The following is a 15,354-nucleotide window of genomic DNA, read 5'->3' as shown; positions in this document are numbered from 1 at the left end:
TGTTCCCATCCCCCAACTCCCCAATAAAAATCTTAAAAAAAAAAAAAGTATATTCATATTTCACTTGGGTTGAAAAAGAAAGCAAAAAAAGGAAAATGAAAAAGAAAACAGGAACAACCGTTGTAAGCAGACCTGCCGCCCCCCGCAACAAGGGTCCTGATACCGGCGGTCTCTGCCTGCCCCTGACCTGGAAGAGTTCCTACCCGAGAATGAGCATCCCCGGCCAGGGCCCTGCCGTGGGAGTCCTGTCCCTACTCGGGCAGCAGGGGCCCCCACGAGCAGGGCTTAACAACAAATTAAAAAAAAAAATCACCCCCACCACCCAGTTTTTGCCTTGGGGGATTTAAATTCAACACATATGCTTTTCCCAGAGGGGCATGGGGAATAAAAGGTAATTTTTTTAAAAAAACTTAACTTTAAAATTATTATTATACAGGTATGGGATTTGATTTCGGAGTGATGAAAATGTGTGGGAACTAGATAGAGGTTGTAAGACACTGTGAATGTACTAAATGCTAAGCATCACTCACTTTAACATGGTAAATTTTATGTTGTGTGAATTTCACCTCAGTTAAAAACAATAACAACAAACAACCCCCCCAACCCCTCCCATCACCAAGCTTCTTGCTGTGTGCAGAACAGGGGCCAAACTTCCAGCTCAGCATTCAAGCCATCTTCAGTCTGATCTCAGCCTCCAAGCCGTCTTCAGTCTGATCTCAGCCTCCCTTCTCCCAATCTTCTCTGCTGGGACTTCTATTGGCGACCCCAAGCTACAGTAGGTTTACCCCCCCAGATTTTCTGAAATGACCCCATTTCCTATAATAATAATTTTAAAAATAGAGACAAGAGGTGAAGTGTAAAACAAAAAAAGATGTAACAGTTACATCTCAGCCATGGCTTAAAAAATGAAAACAGTACTGAAGGATGTACATTAGAAAGGAGAAGCCCCCTTCTCTCGTTGGGAACCCCGTCTTTGCCCCACAGGTAACAGTCTCTGAGACACCTTTCTGCTCACTCTGACGAATATGCATACCTGTGTCTATAACCTACCCCTGATCAAACAAACCCCCAAGCTCTCATACTATAACATCATCCCGCAACAACATCTTTTAGATTTTGGAGAGGTTGCCAACTAGCTACACACAGCACTGCCCTAATTTTTTAAACAACTGCATAGACTCCCACTGGCCCCAGCACAGTTTATGTAACAGTTCCCTGTTAATCACATTTAGGTTTTCTGCTGGTTCTTGTTGGTCCCTACTTAAAGCAGTGCTGCAGTGAATGTCCTAGCACATATGTCTTTGCTCTGTGTGACCCGCTGGGCACCGTCCCAGGGGGCACTCGTCACGGGGCCCAGGCCCTACAGGTGTTCATGGATTTGCCTCCTGGAGCCTCTGTCCCTATTTGCACTGCCTCCCATCGTGTGTAAGACACACTGCCACTTCCCCCGCCTCCACGTGGTCCTCAAACTTTAATGTTCGTGTGCATCACTTGAGGAGATTGTTTGAATGCTGGTTCTGAATTGCTAGGTGTGGGGCCGGGTCCTCTGCAGTCCTAACAGGCTTCCAGGTGGTGCTGCTGCCGCTGGTCCGTGCACCACACCTTGAGTGGCAAGGCTAATGCCATTCAGCAGAAAAATAACGAGAGCCTCACGTGTGATTGAAATTTCTCTAGCAGCCCCATTTTGTTTTAAGTTTCAATATGCAATAAAAGATTGAGATATATTATATTCTCTCCTTTTCCTCCCACCCCCCCCCATCCCTCTTCTCCTTCTTGTACTAAGTCTTTGAAATCTGGTATGGGTTTTATACTTTGCACATCTCAATCCAGACTAGCTGTATTTGATCAACATGTGTGGCCAGTGGTTGCCACATTGCCCAGCTTTAGAGATTCTCTTGGGCTCTGCCAGGGAGGAGGGCAGGGCAACATCTGTTTCTTGGACCCCAGGGAGTGGCTAACAGAGCAGGGGGCACAAGAGGGGCGCTCAGGAGGCACCAGTGAGAACATGTTTTCCTGCCAAAGGGAGTGTGGCCTTGAAAGCCGCCGGGATGTACAGTAGGAGGGGGCCCTGCCTGGCATAAGGACTCAAAGCCACGATGCTATTGTTAATATCATTACTACGATCTGTTCCTAGGCAACAACCCTCATAGCTTCTTATTTTGTACATTTTTAAAAACTGAGATATAACACTCTGTTAGCTTCAGGTGTATAACAACAATTCGGCGTTTGTATGTGTTATGAAATGATCACCACAATAAGTCTAATTGACATCCAACACCACACATCGTTCCAATTTTATCTCTCGTGATGAGAACCTTTAAGATCTACTCTCTCAGTTACTTTGAAATATGCACGGCAGTATCATTAACTGTAGCCCCCATGCGTTACACCCCCAGGACAGTTTAATTTTAACTGGAAGTTTGTACCTTTTGACCACCTTCACTCAGTGACTTTCAAGGGGAATCCTAGCCCACTTGAAATTGTGCAAAGTTCGCTCTAGCTGACCAGGCGTGATGCTATTCTTGCCAAATTTTTGCAAATCTTTTCTCCCCCAAATATCAGGGGACTGTCGACATTTAAAGAATGCCTCAGTGATCACTCAAGTGCGTAACGTAAAGTCTTTAAGGCTATTTTTAAGATGCCCAATATAGTACCAGTTCTAATGTTACATTTTAGAGAAATACATTTACACTGACAGGTTCTCAAGAAGCAAGGCCTGTTTCGACGTCAGAGGGTTTGATTTCCGTTCTGTATTTTCAATTTGAACCTCTGCACCCTCATTTACTATCTATCTTCCTCAGAGAAAAAGCAGATAACAAATATTGATTTGCAGTAATCCTTCTTAAAACAAACAAAGAAGGGTTAGCCAGGAGAGTTATTTGTGGTCCCAGCCGGGCTGCGCAAAGAACAGGACCACAGCGGCATTCAGATCGGAAGCTGGCCTAGTTCCCCGTTTCTCTCAGGATGTGCTATTTGATCTTTCTGCTCCTTCCTGTATAACCATTTTCATCACGGTGTCAACATTTGTTTACTCACGCCCGCCAGCAGGAATACAGCCTTTCAGGTGCAAAGCATAGGGTGGGGCTGAGGGCTGAGGGGGTTTGAGGAGCGCTGGGAAGGCATCCCTGGGCACCTGGGGGCCAGAGACAGTCATGGGACCGGGGCTCCCCCACCTAGCTCCATCTGCCTCAAGACTGAAGAGGGTTTGGGAGACTGGAGCAGGGGTGGGGTGGGGAGACCTGTTGGGAGCCCCTAAGTCCTTCCCGATCTCCAATATTCAACATTTGCCTCTCAAAGAGCCATTTCCCTGTGACACATGCGAAGAAGGAAGCTCGTCTTCCTCACTGCGTCCATTTCCCCTTTTTCTCTCGCCCCAAGCACAAGTCCTGCAGCGAGGGTGCTGCACGGCCGAAGCCCCTCCCCTTCGAGAATTGAATCACATGTTGTCGTAGGGCACCGTGGGATACAGATGGTATTTGTAATTGTACAGGCTCGTCCATACTAACAGCCTGTGCTAGCCATTCTTTCCAGCGGTCCTAGGAACAGAAGCATTCTCCACTTCCCCGGCTGCAGGAGCATACGGGGATATTTTTATCCTTAATTACATAGCTCCGAAATGCTTTCCGGCTTGCTTCTTTTCTTATTGTGGAACTCTCGAGGTACTCTGGCGGAGACAGAAATGACAGCTGGCAGACAAGCTCTGAGCTCTCAGCCTGGAGAGGAGCTGCCTTCGGGGGGAAAGGAAGCCTGGGGCGGCCCCTTGATGAACTCTGCAGCTCGCCCCCAAACTCCGCTGCTGCCCTCACGTCACCCTGGATCCAGTCCTTTCTGCACCCACTGTGCCCCGACACCGCAGAGCAGAGCAGATTATGAAACAGCCGCCCCTTTCTCCTAAGCCTTTGTTGATGTCATTGTTACAGAAGGAATTGTTTCAGAAGGAATCACAGCACTTTAGAGCAAGAAGGCGTTTGGAGGTCTCCAGTCCACTGCCCTCCTTTCAGAGGTAAAGAAATCGAGGCCTTTCTTCCCTCTCTCACATTACAAAGTTACCTCTGCGTTCTATCATTTAGCAAATATTTATTGAGCACCTACTATGTATTAGGTGTTCTTCTAGTAGCCGCAGACACAGTGGTGAGCAAAACGGGCAAGGTCTTGGCATCCACCTCGTGGAGACAGATTGCAAAGGAGTCAATAAAAAACAAAGACAGTCGCTGTGGTGGGCAGAACAATGACCCCTCAAGGATTTCCGCGTCCTGATCCCTGGAACCCGTGAAGATGTTATGTTACATGGAGTAGGGGAACCAAGGTGCAGAGGGAATTAGGTTGTCACAGGCTGACCTTGAGACAGGGAGATTATCCTGAATTATTCAGAGGGGCCCAATCAAATCCTGAGGGTCCTCATAAGGGAGAGGAGAGGCGGGACACTCAACCAGGCAAACAGCCTGGTGAGAAAGCCTTGACCAGCCTTCGCTGGCTTTGAAGATGGACAAATGTGCCACAGGCCAAGGGAGGCAGGTGGCCCCTAGAAACTGGAAAAGGCAAGAAAACAGATTTGCCCTTGAGCCTCCAGAAAGGATCACAGTCCTGCCAACACCTGATTTTAGCCAGTGAGATCCATTTCAGACCTCCAACTCCCAGAACTGTATGATAATACCTTTCTATTGATTATAAATCACTATGTTTGTGGTCATTCACTACGGCGGCAGCAGCAATAGGGAACGAATATCGCTGCCGATGGTGATAAGGGCTATGATGAAGAATAAAAGAGGAGTATAATGGAGAATGACTATTGGGGCAGGGCATGACTTTAGATGGGGAGGCCTGGGAGCAACGTTGGGGCAGTCAGCCATGCGGTGATCTGGGGAGACAGAGTCCTAGGCAGAGGTCAGAGCAAGTGCAAAGATCCTAGGGCAGGGAGGCGCTTCATATTCACGGGAGGAATTATCTCCTTGATGCCCTTCCAGGAGGAGAGACCTATTCTATTGTCTGGTGTCCTAGCAGCTAATGGTCTTTTCTTGCAGACTTCTGAGTAACATTTAAATCTACTTGTTTGAATGCCTGGTTTCCTTCTTTAAACCCTGGGACTATGTCCTCATGTTTTGTCCTTGTTCCAGTGTGAGGTGCTAAGGCCTATTCTTAGGGTCTTAAGAGTGTACATTTGCCAGAGATGTTGGATTTTGGAAAACACATTTCTTCATTTCAAGACTTCAGAACCTTTTCCCTTCAAGCCATGAGAGAGCATAAGTATGGCGGAGAAACAGGCAGACACTCTGATGGCAGTCAGCCTCCCAGTCAGAGCAGCTGAAATAAAGGGACTTTGGGAACTCCCTACTCTCTTGTGGCGAATTTCTTTGTGAAAATGACTAAGTGATAACCTATTAATTAGTTCAATCTTTGGGGGAGAAATTTGGATCATTCTATCCCGAGGTTGTTTAAAATGGGGTACCCCTCAGTCAAAAACTGGGGGTTTAAGGTTAACCTCAAAAGGTTTTGTAAGCACCGAGAGGTAAATGAAAGCCAAGTCAGTTGGGCCTTTCATTCATGAATGGTCATGAACCCCCTGTCCTGTGCCAGGCTCTAGGCAAACGAGACCCTCAGTCTTGTTCCCTGGCACCCACAGCTCACCGGGCGAGACAGACACAGGACCAAGAACCGCCCCTCATGGCTAGGGGTGTGATGGAAGAGGGGAAGTGATGATTTTCTGTAGGGTTTGCTGGGCCACTCATTTCCTCCCATTTGAGGGGAGCTCCTTTCGCTGTGGAAGGTTCCTGAAACACCTCTACTTCAAGCTATATAAACCTGGCATTCAGGGGATAATCTTGATAATTGCTTGCCTTCATTTTCTAAACTGAATGTCCCTTGAGGGCAGGGACTATGTTTTGAGGCTGACTACTGTACTGAATATCCAACTAGACTTTGCTGAACCAATGACCAAAGGAACAGATGGCTGTGGAGAATCTCTGAGCGGAGTCAGGCTGACCTCAAGGAATATGGTCGGGGGACATAGCTGTAACACTGACTGGACTCAGCTTAAAAGTAGGGTCATCTTGAGCCTTATTCAGGGAGGTCAATAGCGCCAATGCTGTACAACTCGCTCCTGGTTCCGTGGCTGGGGCCACACTTCGGTGGTTGGGGAAGCACGGGCCAGCAGCCAAACATGGCAGCAGCCTCAGACTCGGCCTAGTGCTCACCTTCCAGCTGGGGGCCCAGGCTGCTGGGTGCCTCCATGACTGAGGGCCAAGTCAAGGAGGGGAGGGTGGCCTGACCCTTAAGCCATAGCCTGGCAAGTCAAATGACATTCCTCATCTGTCGCTGACTAGTACGAATCAAGCAAACTGTGTTATTCCATCTGAGCTTGAATTTCTTTGTATTTAAAATGAGAATAATGATAATCATACCTTCTTTGCAGGATTAAGTTAAAGAGTTTAAATCAAAAGCCTGGCTCGTAATAAGAGCTCGGTATAGGGGAGCAATGGTGACCCCATGGGAGTTCTGGGGCCTCCCTCTGAACGCTCTGGTATCCCCAGTACCCTCTCTTTGCTGCCTAGTGACCCCAGGCACCAGCTCTTGCCCTGACCCCCTGCCTCAGTCTCCCCCGGTTCTTTGAAACTGGGGTGACATAGGTCCAATGAGCAGGCATTGATTGTTAAACAATCATTCAGTGAGTCACGTGTCAGGCATAACTGCTTCACGTAAAACATCACTTCGGTCCTGGGAACCTCCCTACGTGACAAGTACTGCTGTTATCCCAGCATTTCAGAGGAGGAAACGGAGGCTGGGGAGAGTAAGACCAGGAGGAAGCCTTTTCTGAAAACGCTGCTGCAGGAACTAGTAAAACATCCTGGGAAAGCAGCTGACCTCCTCGCATGGATGTAAAAAGGCAAGGCCTTTAGAACCCAGGAGTGAAAACCCACAAGAAACACAATGGAGAACAGGACCAGTTAAAGAGGGAGACTGGCCAGATGAGGCAGGTTTGCACCGAAACAAAAAACCCATCGGAGAAATTAAAACCCATCTAGGAGGGAGGGGCAGCACCCTGCCCAGAACGCAGAGGGCATTGAGCAAGGCATCCAAATCCAGAGCGACAATCAACAGATGATGTGAACACCCAGGGGACCCAACTGAAATGATAAGTGTGACAAGTTATAGTTTTAAATGAAACATGCAGCTCTTTCTAGATTCCTAAGGGGGAAGCCAGAATTAATTCATTCAATAAATATTTATTCAGTGCCTACGAGATGCCAGGAACAGTTCTAGGACAGACAATAAATACATCCAGTAATAAGTATATAAAGTTGGGTAGTTACAAGGACTATGAGAAAGATTAAGCAGGGTAAAGGGCTAGGGGGCCACAGGTTGGGGCAGGTAGATATTTTTAGGCAGTAATCATGGAAGGCCTCTCGGGAGAGGTATGTTCTTAGAGAAAAGATTCTCTTATGTTGGGTAAATTGAACTGGCCTCTTACATATTTGAAGATTAGACCCAGAACCTGATCTTGAAGGATGTAGTTGAGAGGAGAAACTAAACCATTCTGCAATAAGCAAGAAATTGTTAAAATACTCTTTGTGTTTTGTGCTTTTTCTGGTTAGAGTTGGAGAAAGGGGTATTGAACCCCAGGATGTTTGGCATGGAGACGCATACCAGGAACTGTCCAGGAGGGGCGGGAGTGGGTCCCAACAATGTGAACAGGCCACAGCTCCAGAGTGGGGAGAGTCAGTGACTAGGTGTGTCAGACCATTGCTGGTGGGCTTTGGGTGCAATGGAACTTGACGTTCAATTTAACATGTCCATTTTCTGCTTTGAAATTCCCCTAGGATAGTTCAGACCTTCACATGTTAGGTAATTTTTAGCTGCAGGTAACAGAAAACCCTAATTCAGTTACTTGAACAAAAAAGAATCAATTATCTCAAAAACAGGAAGTCTGGAGGCAGGGCAGCGACCAGGCTGGTTAATTCTGTTCAGTTAATTCAGTGACATTATCGAGGACCCAAGATTTTTTCATCTTGCTGCTCTGCCCTTTGCATATTCGCCTCACTCTCAGCTGCCTGCCCTCCTGGTTACAAGACGGCAGCAGTAGCCCCAGCTATTGCATCCTACGACAGCTTCCAAAGGTAGGTAAAGGACCGTTTCATTCTTGCATCTCTTTCTAAGACAAATAAACCTTTGCCAGAAGCTCCACAGAACACTTCCCTTCACATCTCATTGGTTACAATCGCATCTTAGTCCTGTGCCTAAACCCACCAACCACAACTGGTGTGGGCCCCCGGTGAGCTCTGCTTTGGGCAACAAAGAGAAAATGGGCCCAGACAAGGTGGACCAGAGGCTTGGAGCACAAGAAGCGGGGATGAGATGGCCAAGGGGAGGGGGAGAAAGTAAAGACAGTCATGTAGAGGTATAGATGACAAGTGTAAACCAAAAGAGCTGGGATAAAAACATACTCAAAGACCAAACAGAAGGAAAGTCTCCTGAGCCAAAAGAAAGACCCAAGTTTGCAAAGCAAACAGTCTGCACACATTCCAGAAACTATCAACAAAAGGAAAGATGACAGGTGTGGAAGAGAATTCTCCCCAGCTTCAGAGCAGAAAAAGGAAAACTCAAGTTTTCTATAATGGAACTCAGGGCAGGGGAACAACACCTCTGTAGAATTTTGAAGGAAAACTTGGTCCCCAGGAATGTTATCTCCATCAAATTCCCTTTTGAATGTAATGGCAACTGGAAGATGTTTTGAGATACTCAGAAGCTTGGAAAATAGACCTGTCCATGGTCTGCGGCAGGTCATAACATAATAAAATAAAATAAAAACACAGGCCTCTAGAAGATGGCAGTCATGGCATAAAGGGACCATCTGGCCACTTTGGATTCTCGCCAGGCGCACCGTTCTCGACTCGGCCACAGGGTCCTGCCGGGTGGCCCTGGCCGTGCATGGCTCCTGTTGTCTGGGCCTTTTCTGCTCCGTCTTGTGCAATGTCAGGAAGTGTGTGTTAGAGCCACATCCTTCAGCCGTCAGCTCAGACGGAATCTTTACTTCACTTGGTGACCACTCAGAACAATAAGAGCTGCCACCCTCTTCCTGAGAGTAATAACAATGGCTAAACCGTTTACCCACCCGGACACTTGTGACGGAACAGCTTTTAGAAAGTTGTTTTGTTTTCTCTCTGCAAAAGCCACACTGCCTACAGTAACATGACAGCCACCGTCAGGGACCAGGAACTGAGTCATGAGCCTCTCACCCGAATGGCTCGAGCCACTGAGCTTTTCTTCTAAATCAGGAAAGAATACCGAAAGCATCTGTGAGGCAGAGTTTCAAATTCCTTCTTCACCTAAACTTGCATTAAAACCTGTGTGTGTTCTTGTCTTGATTAAATAGTCAGTATCCTGGATACAGTCTCAACCATGAGAAAAAGACAGGAAGTTCATAGTGAATATTGACGTGACTGGGGACTAGGGGTGGTTTTTATTTTCCGCTCTATCCTTCTTGGTAGGAAGGATGTCAGAAAAAGAGCAAGTGTTGAGGGGCTGTAGGAATGGAGCCTCGTTTACTCCAGGGACCCATTTCTCAAAGGGCCCCATTTAATTTGACTGTGGCATTGGGTTTGGGGCAGCCAGTTATGTGACAAGTCCACTCATGAGCCCCGTGGCTTCCCCTCACTCACGCTGAACTTGGCCCTTCAGGACGGCTTGTACTGCCTCAAATTCATCCTTATCTTCCAGGGAAGAAGGCCATTTCAAAAAGCAGCAGGAGCCTGACAGCTTATTCTGGACGCAGTGTTTCTTAGCGCAGTCCAAGAAAGGAGTTTGGGCTTCACAAGAAACCCCCTCTCTTGGGGTGGGAAACTCAGGCTTGAGGGGCGGAGCCGAGGTGCCTTCCTCTGGCTTCACACAGCCCTCAGGGCGCCACCCACCCTTGAGGACCAGCGACACAGGTCCAGAAGGTTCTCAGGGTGTGGGGGTCAGAGGAGCTGTTGAACAACTACTTAACAATTCCATGAGCTGCTGAGGTAACTGAGACACGGAAATCCACAGCCCAAGGAGCACAGCTGAGGGAACCTGGTCACCACAATATCTGTCCTCCTTCCCACCACCCCTCGGCACTGCCTAGAGTCTTCTAGAATACCACCTGCCTCCTCCCTCTCTGCCATCACTTTGCCCCACACCTATTTCCATCTTGTCTTCTGTCAAAACTGCCCCTGACCCTCACCCACCTCTACTCCCCCCTCTTTCTGACTTTTCCCCCCTCTGTCTTATCTCTTTCCCTCTGTCTCCCTTTCCCCTCTTTCATTTGTTCTTGTCTTCTCTCCTCTCCCTCCATTGTCTTTCTCCCTCTCTTTCTGTCTCATTTTCCCCCATTTTTCCTTTCCTCCCTCACTTGAAGCAGACCATGAAGCAGAACTGACTTATGTTCGTTAGCAGAGTGATCATTTTGATTGATGTCTGTGCCCTCTCACAGAGAATAAAGACAGTGATGGTGTGGGCAGCAGTTCCCCCATGCCACCCACTGGGTCTGGGTGTTTTACACATGCCCTGGGAGGCACATGTGTGATTTCCACTTTCTAGCAGAGTATGACCTCACCCAAAACCACACAGCTGGTAAAATGTGGACTCGAAACAGCTGGGAACAGAGGGGCCTGCCTTCATTCCAGGTACCTCACTAATTTACCACAAGACCAAATGTCACTTGAGATCAAATGTTATCTATACTGTGGAAAGGAAATGGGGCCTCTGTCCTTGAGAGGTGACATCACCCTGCCTCCTCATCTACTGGGGCAGAGTCCATCCTTCCTCAGGGGATCCAGTGCCCAGCCAGGTTTGGACATGCTTTATGGGGTCAAAGAAAGAAGGCTTAGCTGGGGAGGCCTGGAGAACTGGGTGTGAGCTCCGACTTCTGCAGGTCTTGGCTATGTTCATACTTAAGACATAGGGGTTGAATGAAGTTATAGTTTACATCCTTCCCTCTCATCTCTGATTTTTCATAAGTTTGCAAAAGGTGGAGTGACAGTAAAGTAACCAAGGGTTAGGATCACTCCTTTTCCTGACTGAAATGGGGCTGTCATGGGCTACCATCCATGGCAGCCAAGGTTGCTCTGCAAAGAACAAAGATGCAGTAGCTCTTTGGTTTTGACAAAAAGACCAAGCCCCAGAGAGAAGACATAAAGCAATTAACATAAGAAAGTGATTAAAGCCTTCTGTGTGCTTTACTTGGCAATGTTTCAGGCCAGATACTTATTTTGGGAGCCTCATATTTGGATGGCACTAAAGAGACTGAGATGTAAGGAATGAGTTATTTAGAAACTGTGGGTAAGCTCAGAAAAAGAGTATGAGGTTTTGCTTCAACCTGAAAAGAGGAACTTGAGTTAAAATAAGAAGTGGTCAATGACTGCTGGAGCTCCATTGGATCTCAGACTTCATCTAATTATGCGCCTGCTTTAACCCTCTGTTGGGCGCAACTGATCTCACAGATTCATTATACACAAAGATGCCGCTATGAAATACATCTTTACTGTACTAAGTCACAAACACGACTGGCCATAGGTTACGGTGGAGGGGGAAGATACGGAAGCAATGAGTCACGACACTTGTTAACTGTTAGATATTCGAAAATTTGTGTGCAATGAATCTGTGAGATCAGTTGCACCCGATGGAGGGTTAATTTGCTCCCAGTAAACATCTACTCTTATTATTTTAGTAAGGTATTACATTTTTATAGGAAGGCATATCTTAGGGGTGGGAACTTCCTCTGGCCGCCTAAGCTCCACAGCTCCCTATACCCTGGTTACCTGGTTTTGGCCACAAATAAGGTCACGGGCCCAGGGCTGGGGTCAGGAGCAGATATACCCAGCAGGGCCACAGTTCTTCTGTGAACCTGCCTGCCTATTGCTCTGGCTGAGTTTGAGCCTCAGGTAACCACACTCTGTCCCTACAACTCTACCCCCATCTCCGAGTGGTGGGCAGGCATCTGTTCTAAGAGAGCCAATTTATACACAGACAGGTGGCCTCTGAGTGGCCCACGCAGAAAAAGCCGTTGGTGGCTGAGACAACCAGATTCCCTCTTGGGACTGGGAAGTGAGAAGTGAGCCAATCAGTGGGAGAAGAGCAGACCCACAGAGAAAAGCTGAGTTGTGGCAGGTAGCACCTGGGGTGTGGGACCCCAAGCCCTTCTGGTCCCAGGTCCCAGGCCTTCTCCCGCCTTGCCCTCCACAAAGGCCCACCCCTTACATGAGTTAGCCAAAGTCAGTCTCTGTTCTTCATGACCCCCCAAACCTGAGAATGCTCCCTGATTCTGAAGCTGCTGTAGGACCTCCAACACTTCACAATACCATAGCAGTAAGAGCGTGAGAGTGAGAAGGAACAGACGCTAGACACAGTCTAAACATTTACAAGCCATGGGTACAGACTACACAAGAAGCCACAAAGTCATGTCTTTTCCAGCTTAAGGCCTAGTCATACTTAAAGTCTTCTTCACTTTGAAGGAATAGAAGAAACCACAAGGGGAAAAAAGATCAAACGCATTGACCAACTTTTAACTTAAGAGAGTTCAGACTCCTTTCAGCAAACCACCTACCAAGGATGCCAACCCAGACAAGAAAGTTCATGCGGCCCTAGACGTGGAAAAAATTGTAGAGGCCATTGAGGCCCACTGCCTGCCCCATGCTGGCTTCCCCTTGGTGGCCACGTCCAACAGGTGAGGAGCCACATGAGAGACAACCATTTTAATGATAAACAGCCCCCAAGTACTTCAAAGGACAGTCTTGTACCAGGTGTGCCAACATTTGTTCCTGGTGACCAGACCGAGACATGTGGGTGGCCCAGACTAGCTAAAAACATTCTAACGGATATTTTTTAGATATCGGTGCAGATTTACATATGGGAGGGACCAAGAAGCCTGAAGCAACACCCAGCCTGACCTCTATCGGGTAGAGCGGTTCCACTTGAGCCCAAGCTTGAACTCCCATTGAAACCCTGCTGCAAACAGCCCCAGCCTCCCAAGAAGACCGCTTTGTGACCACCTGGGTTGGCTCAAGTAAGCCCCTCAAGGTCTTACTCTCTGTCCCCTGTGGCTCATTGAAGTGACTCCTTTGCTCCCCACAACTAGTCTCCCCAGAGGCACTCTACTCCATCACTTCTCCCTCTCAACATGTTTCCAGTGACTTGTGTCCCAGGGACCTGCCTGTTGTTCTGCCCTTGAGTCCATCTCTGTTTCTACTATTGCACCCTCGTCCTGCACAAAATGCATCGATCCTTTCAGGTTCTGGAATCAGAGCTTGTGCCCCACCTCTCCCCTTCCACTTCTACTTTATTTTCAACTAAACCCCACAGACCCTGTCACTGCCCCTCCGTGACATGGTGTCCCAGCCTCTGTCTCATGTGGCTGTTCTGCTTGCCACACGGGTGAAGCCCACCTGTCGGTGCCTCTCACCATGGTCCAGAGAACTGAGCAGAACTTGTCTGCCTCACTGAGAACACCGAGAATGTCACCTCCTTTGTTCTGACCCTCCCCACTCCGCCCCCACGTGCTCCCAGGTAAAAATAGCTGCCCTGGCCTCCACATCACCAGGTTGTCATGCATTGTGGCTGCACAATGCCTGTGCTGTTTGTCACACAAACTGCGCAGAGGGAGATCTTCCCAGACTTGGATTAGCAAGGTGATTTTTCTTTAATGGCAAGTGTTACACATTTGGACTGTACGTGATACAATCTGAAACCATGAGCTGCAGCCTTTGACGGAACAGAGTTCTACAAAAGGAAAGGTACTGTTTTGTGCCCATCCTTAGGGCAAACGTCTAGCCCCTCAGAAAATATGGTCTGTTTTCCTGTGAGTTCCCTTCCTTCTCTCCTTCCTGGTCTACTGACTCTCACTCCTTTGAGAGCACTGACGAAAAGTCACAAAACAAGCCAGTCCCCGTCCTTCATCTCCGGGCATCCCTCTTCACACCCGTGAGCACAGATAACGTCTGGCGTGTCTGCTCCATCACGTCACCGAGCACGTTCACTCTGCAGGGTCACAGTTTCTTCGCTAAGCCATCCCCACCTGTAAACTTCTAGAAGAAAGGCGGGCTCAGCCAGTCCTTTCTGTCTAAGCCTCTTGGGGCATGTACTTCTTCCCGTCTCTCTCGGCCAATATAGACTCCCATCAGGGCTGTATTTCTAAGTTTAGAAAGGGCTTACCTGAACAGTGAATTTATCATCTTCATTGGGTAGAATCCTGTAAGTGTAAACACAATTCCGATACCTGAAATAGACCAAAGACGATATTAGAACCCCTGCGGGGACATTTTTCTGGTAACTGAAAGGATAAGAATTCCTGACATGGCTTGAGGAATCTGAGTGTGACGTCTCTGAACTTCGGAGCTACTGTTCTGAGGTGGACATCGGCTCTGACATCAAGTGGTCCTGGACTGAGGCGCAGCCCTCCCCCTCCCCCACCCCCTCAGCATGCACGGAGCCTCAGGAAAAGGTGGGTGGGAGCTTTTGGAGTGTGATTCACATCACCAGTTGGCAGCTCTGTGGTCTGATCTAAACGAGTCTGCCAGCTGGAAGGGCTTCCTCAACCTCTGGGCTGTCATGTCGGTCAAAAGAACAGAGACAGAGGGGGTGTTTCCAATAGAAATAAGAGTCCAGTGGAGCTGAGCAAGGTGGGGACATGCCGAATGGGGGTCGGACACAGCCACAGAGGGGCCCCCGTGGCCAAGGCGAGGCTCGCAAGGCTCTGGTGGAGCGCCTGCCTTCAGCTGAGCTCCCCTCACTCCTAGGACTTCCTCCCCTGAAGACTCTGTCCCCTGGGCTCATTCTCTCAAAGGTCAGCCGCTGTCCCACTAGGGGCCTGGATTTCCCCACCAGCTGGACAGTGAGGATTCAGCCTGCTTCTAACGAGGAAGAAGCTGGGGCCTTGAATCTCTTTTCTTTCTAGAAGCTCCACCTTCCTTCGGTTCCCAATGTGACTCCTTTTCACTTTCCTAAAACCTTTGAGAGGACGGGGAGTTGTCAAGTCTGCACAGTGGTGGGTGGGCCAGACGGTGACCCCACCCACAGAGAGCCTGGCGGCTGCAGCAACCAGAAAAGCCCATCGGCTCCACTGCGCTGAGCCCAGAGGCAGAAGGAGTTTTGAGGATCGCTACCTGGGTCTCACACTCTTAGCTGAAAGTGCTGGTCTGTTCTCTCACCCACCTTACTCTCCCCCCATTTCCTCCATTTGGGATCCTCACGAACCTCGAAAACCTGCCCATCCCTGCTGAATCCCTAGGCAGGGATCACACTCCAGCTCACAAATACTTGTTTTGTGTCTGCGACAAAGACAATGAATGCTTCCTTACAAAAATTTCGGGCCAGCAGAGTGGTGCGTTGTTTTAAGAGTTGGCT

At 48.5% G+C, this 15,354-nt stretch overlaps 1 protein-coding gene across 1 annotated transcript in view; it reads right to left on the bottom strand.

Moving 5' to 3' along the window:
- Positions 1–15,354, bottom strand: part of INPP5D (inositol polyphosphate-5-phosphatase D) — a 115,614-nt gene that overhangs the window by 82,951 nt on the left and 17,309 nt on the right. The window contains exon 2 of the mRNA XM_019630143.1: positions 14,164–14,227. Within this exon, the coding sequence (XP_019485688.1) occupies positions 14,164–14,227 (64 nt within the window). The remainder of the gene's footprint in view (positions 1–14,163; positions 14,228–15,354) is intronic.

Source organism: Hipposideros armiger, unplaced genomic scaffold (assembly GCF_001890085.2).
Source record: "Hipposideros armiger isolate ML-2016 unplaced genomic scaffold, ASM189008v1 scaffold_17, whole genome shotgun sequence".
Taxonomy (NCBI): domain Eukaryota; kingdom Metazoa; phylum Chordata; class Mammalia; order Chiroptera; family Hipposideridae; genus Hipposideros; species Hipposideros armiger.
This window is presented reverse-complemented; position numbering and strand designations above follow the sequence as displayed.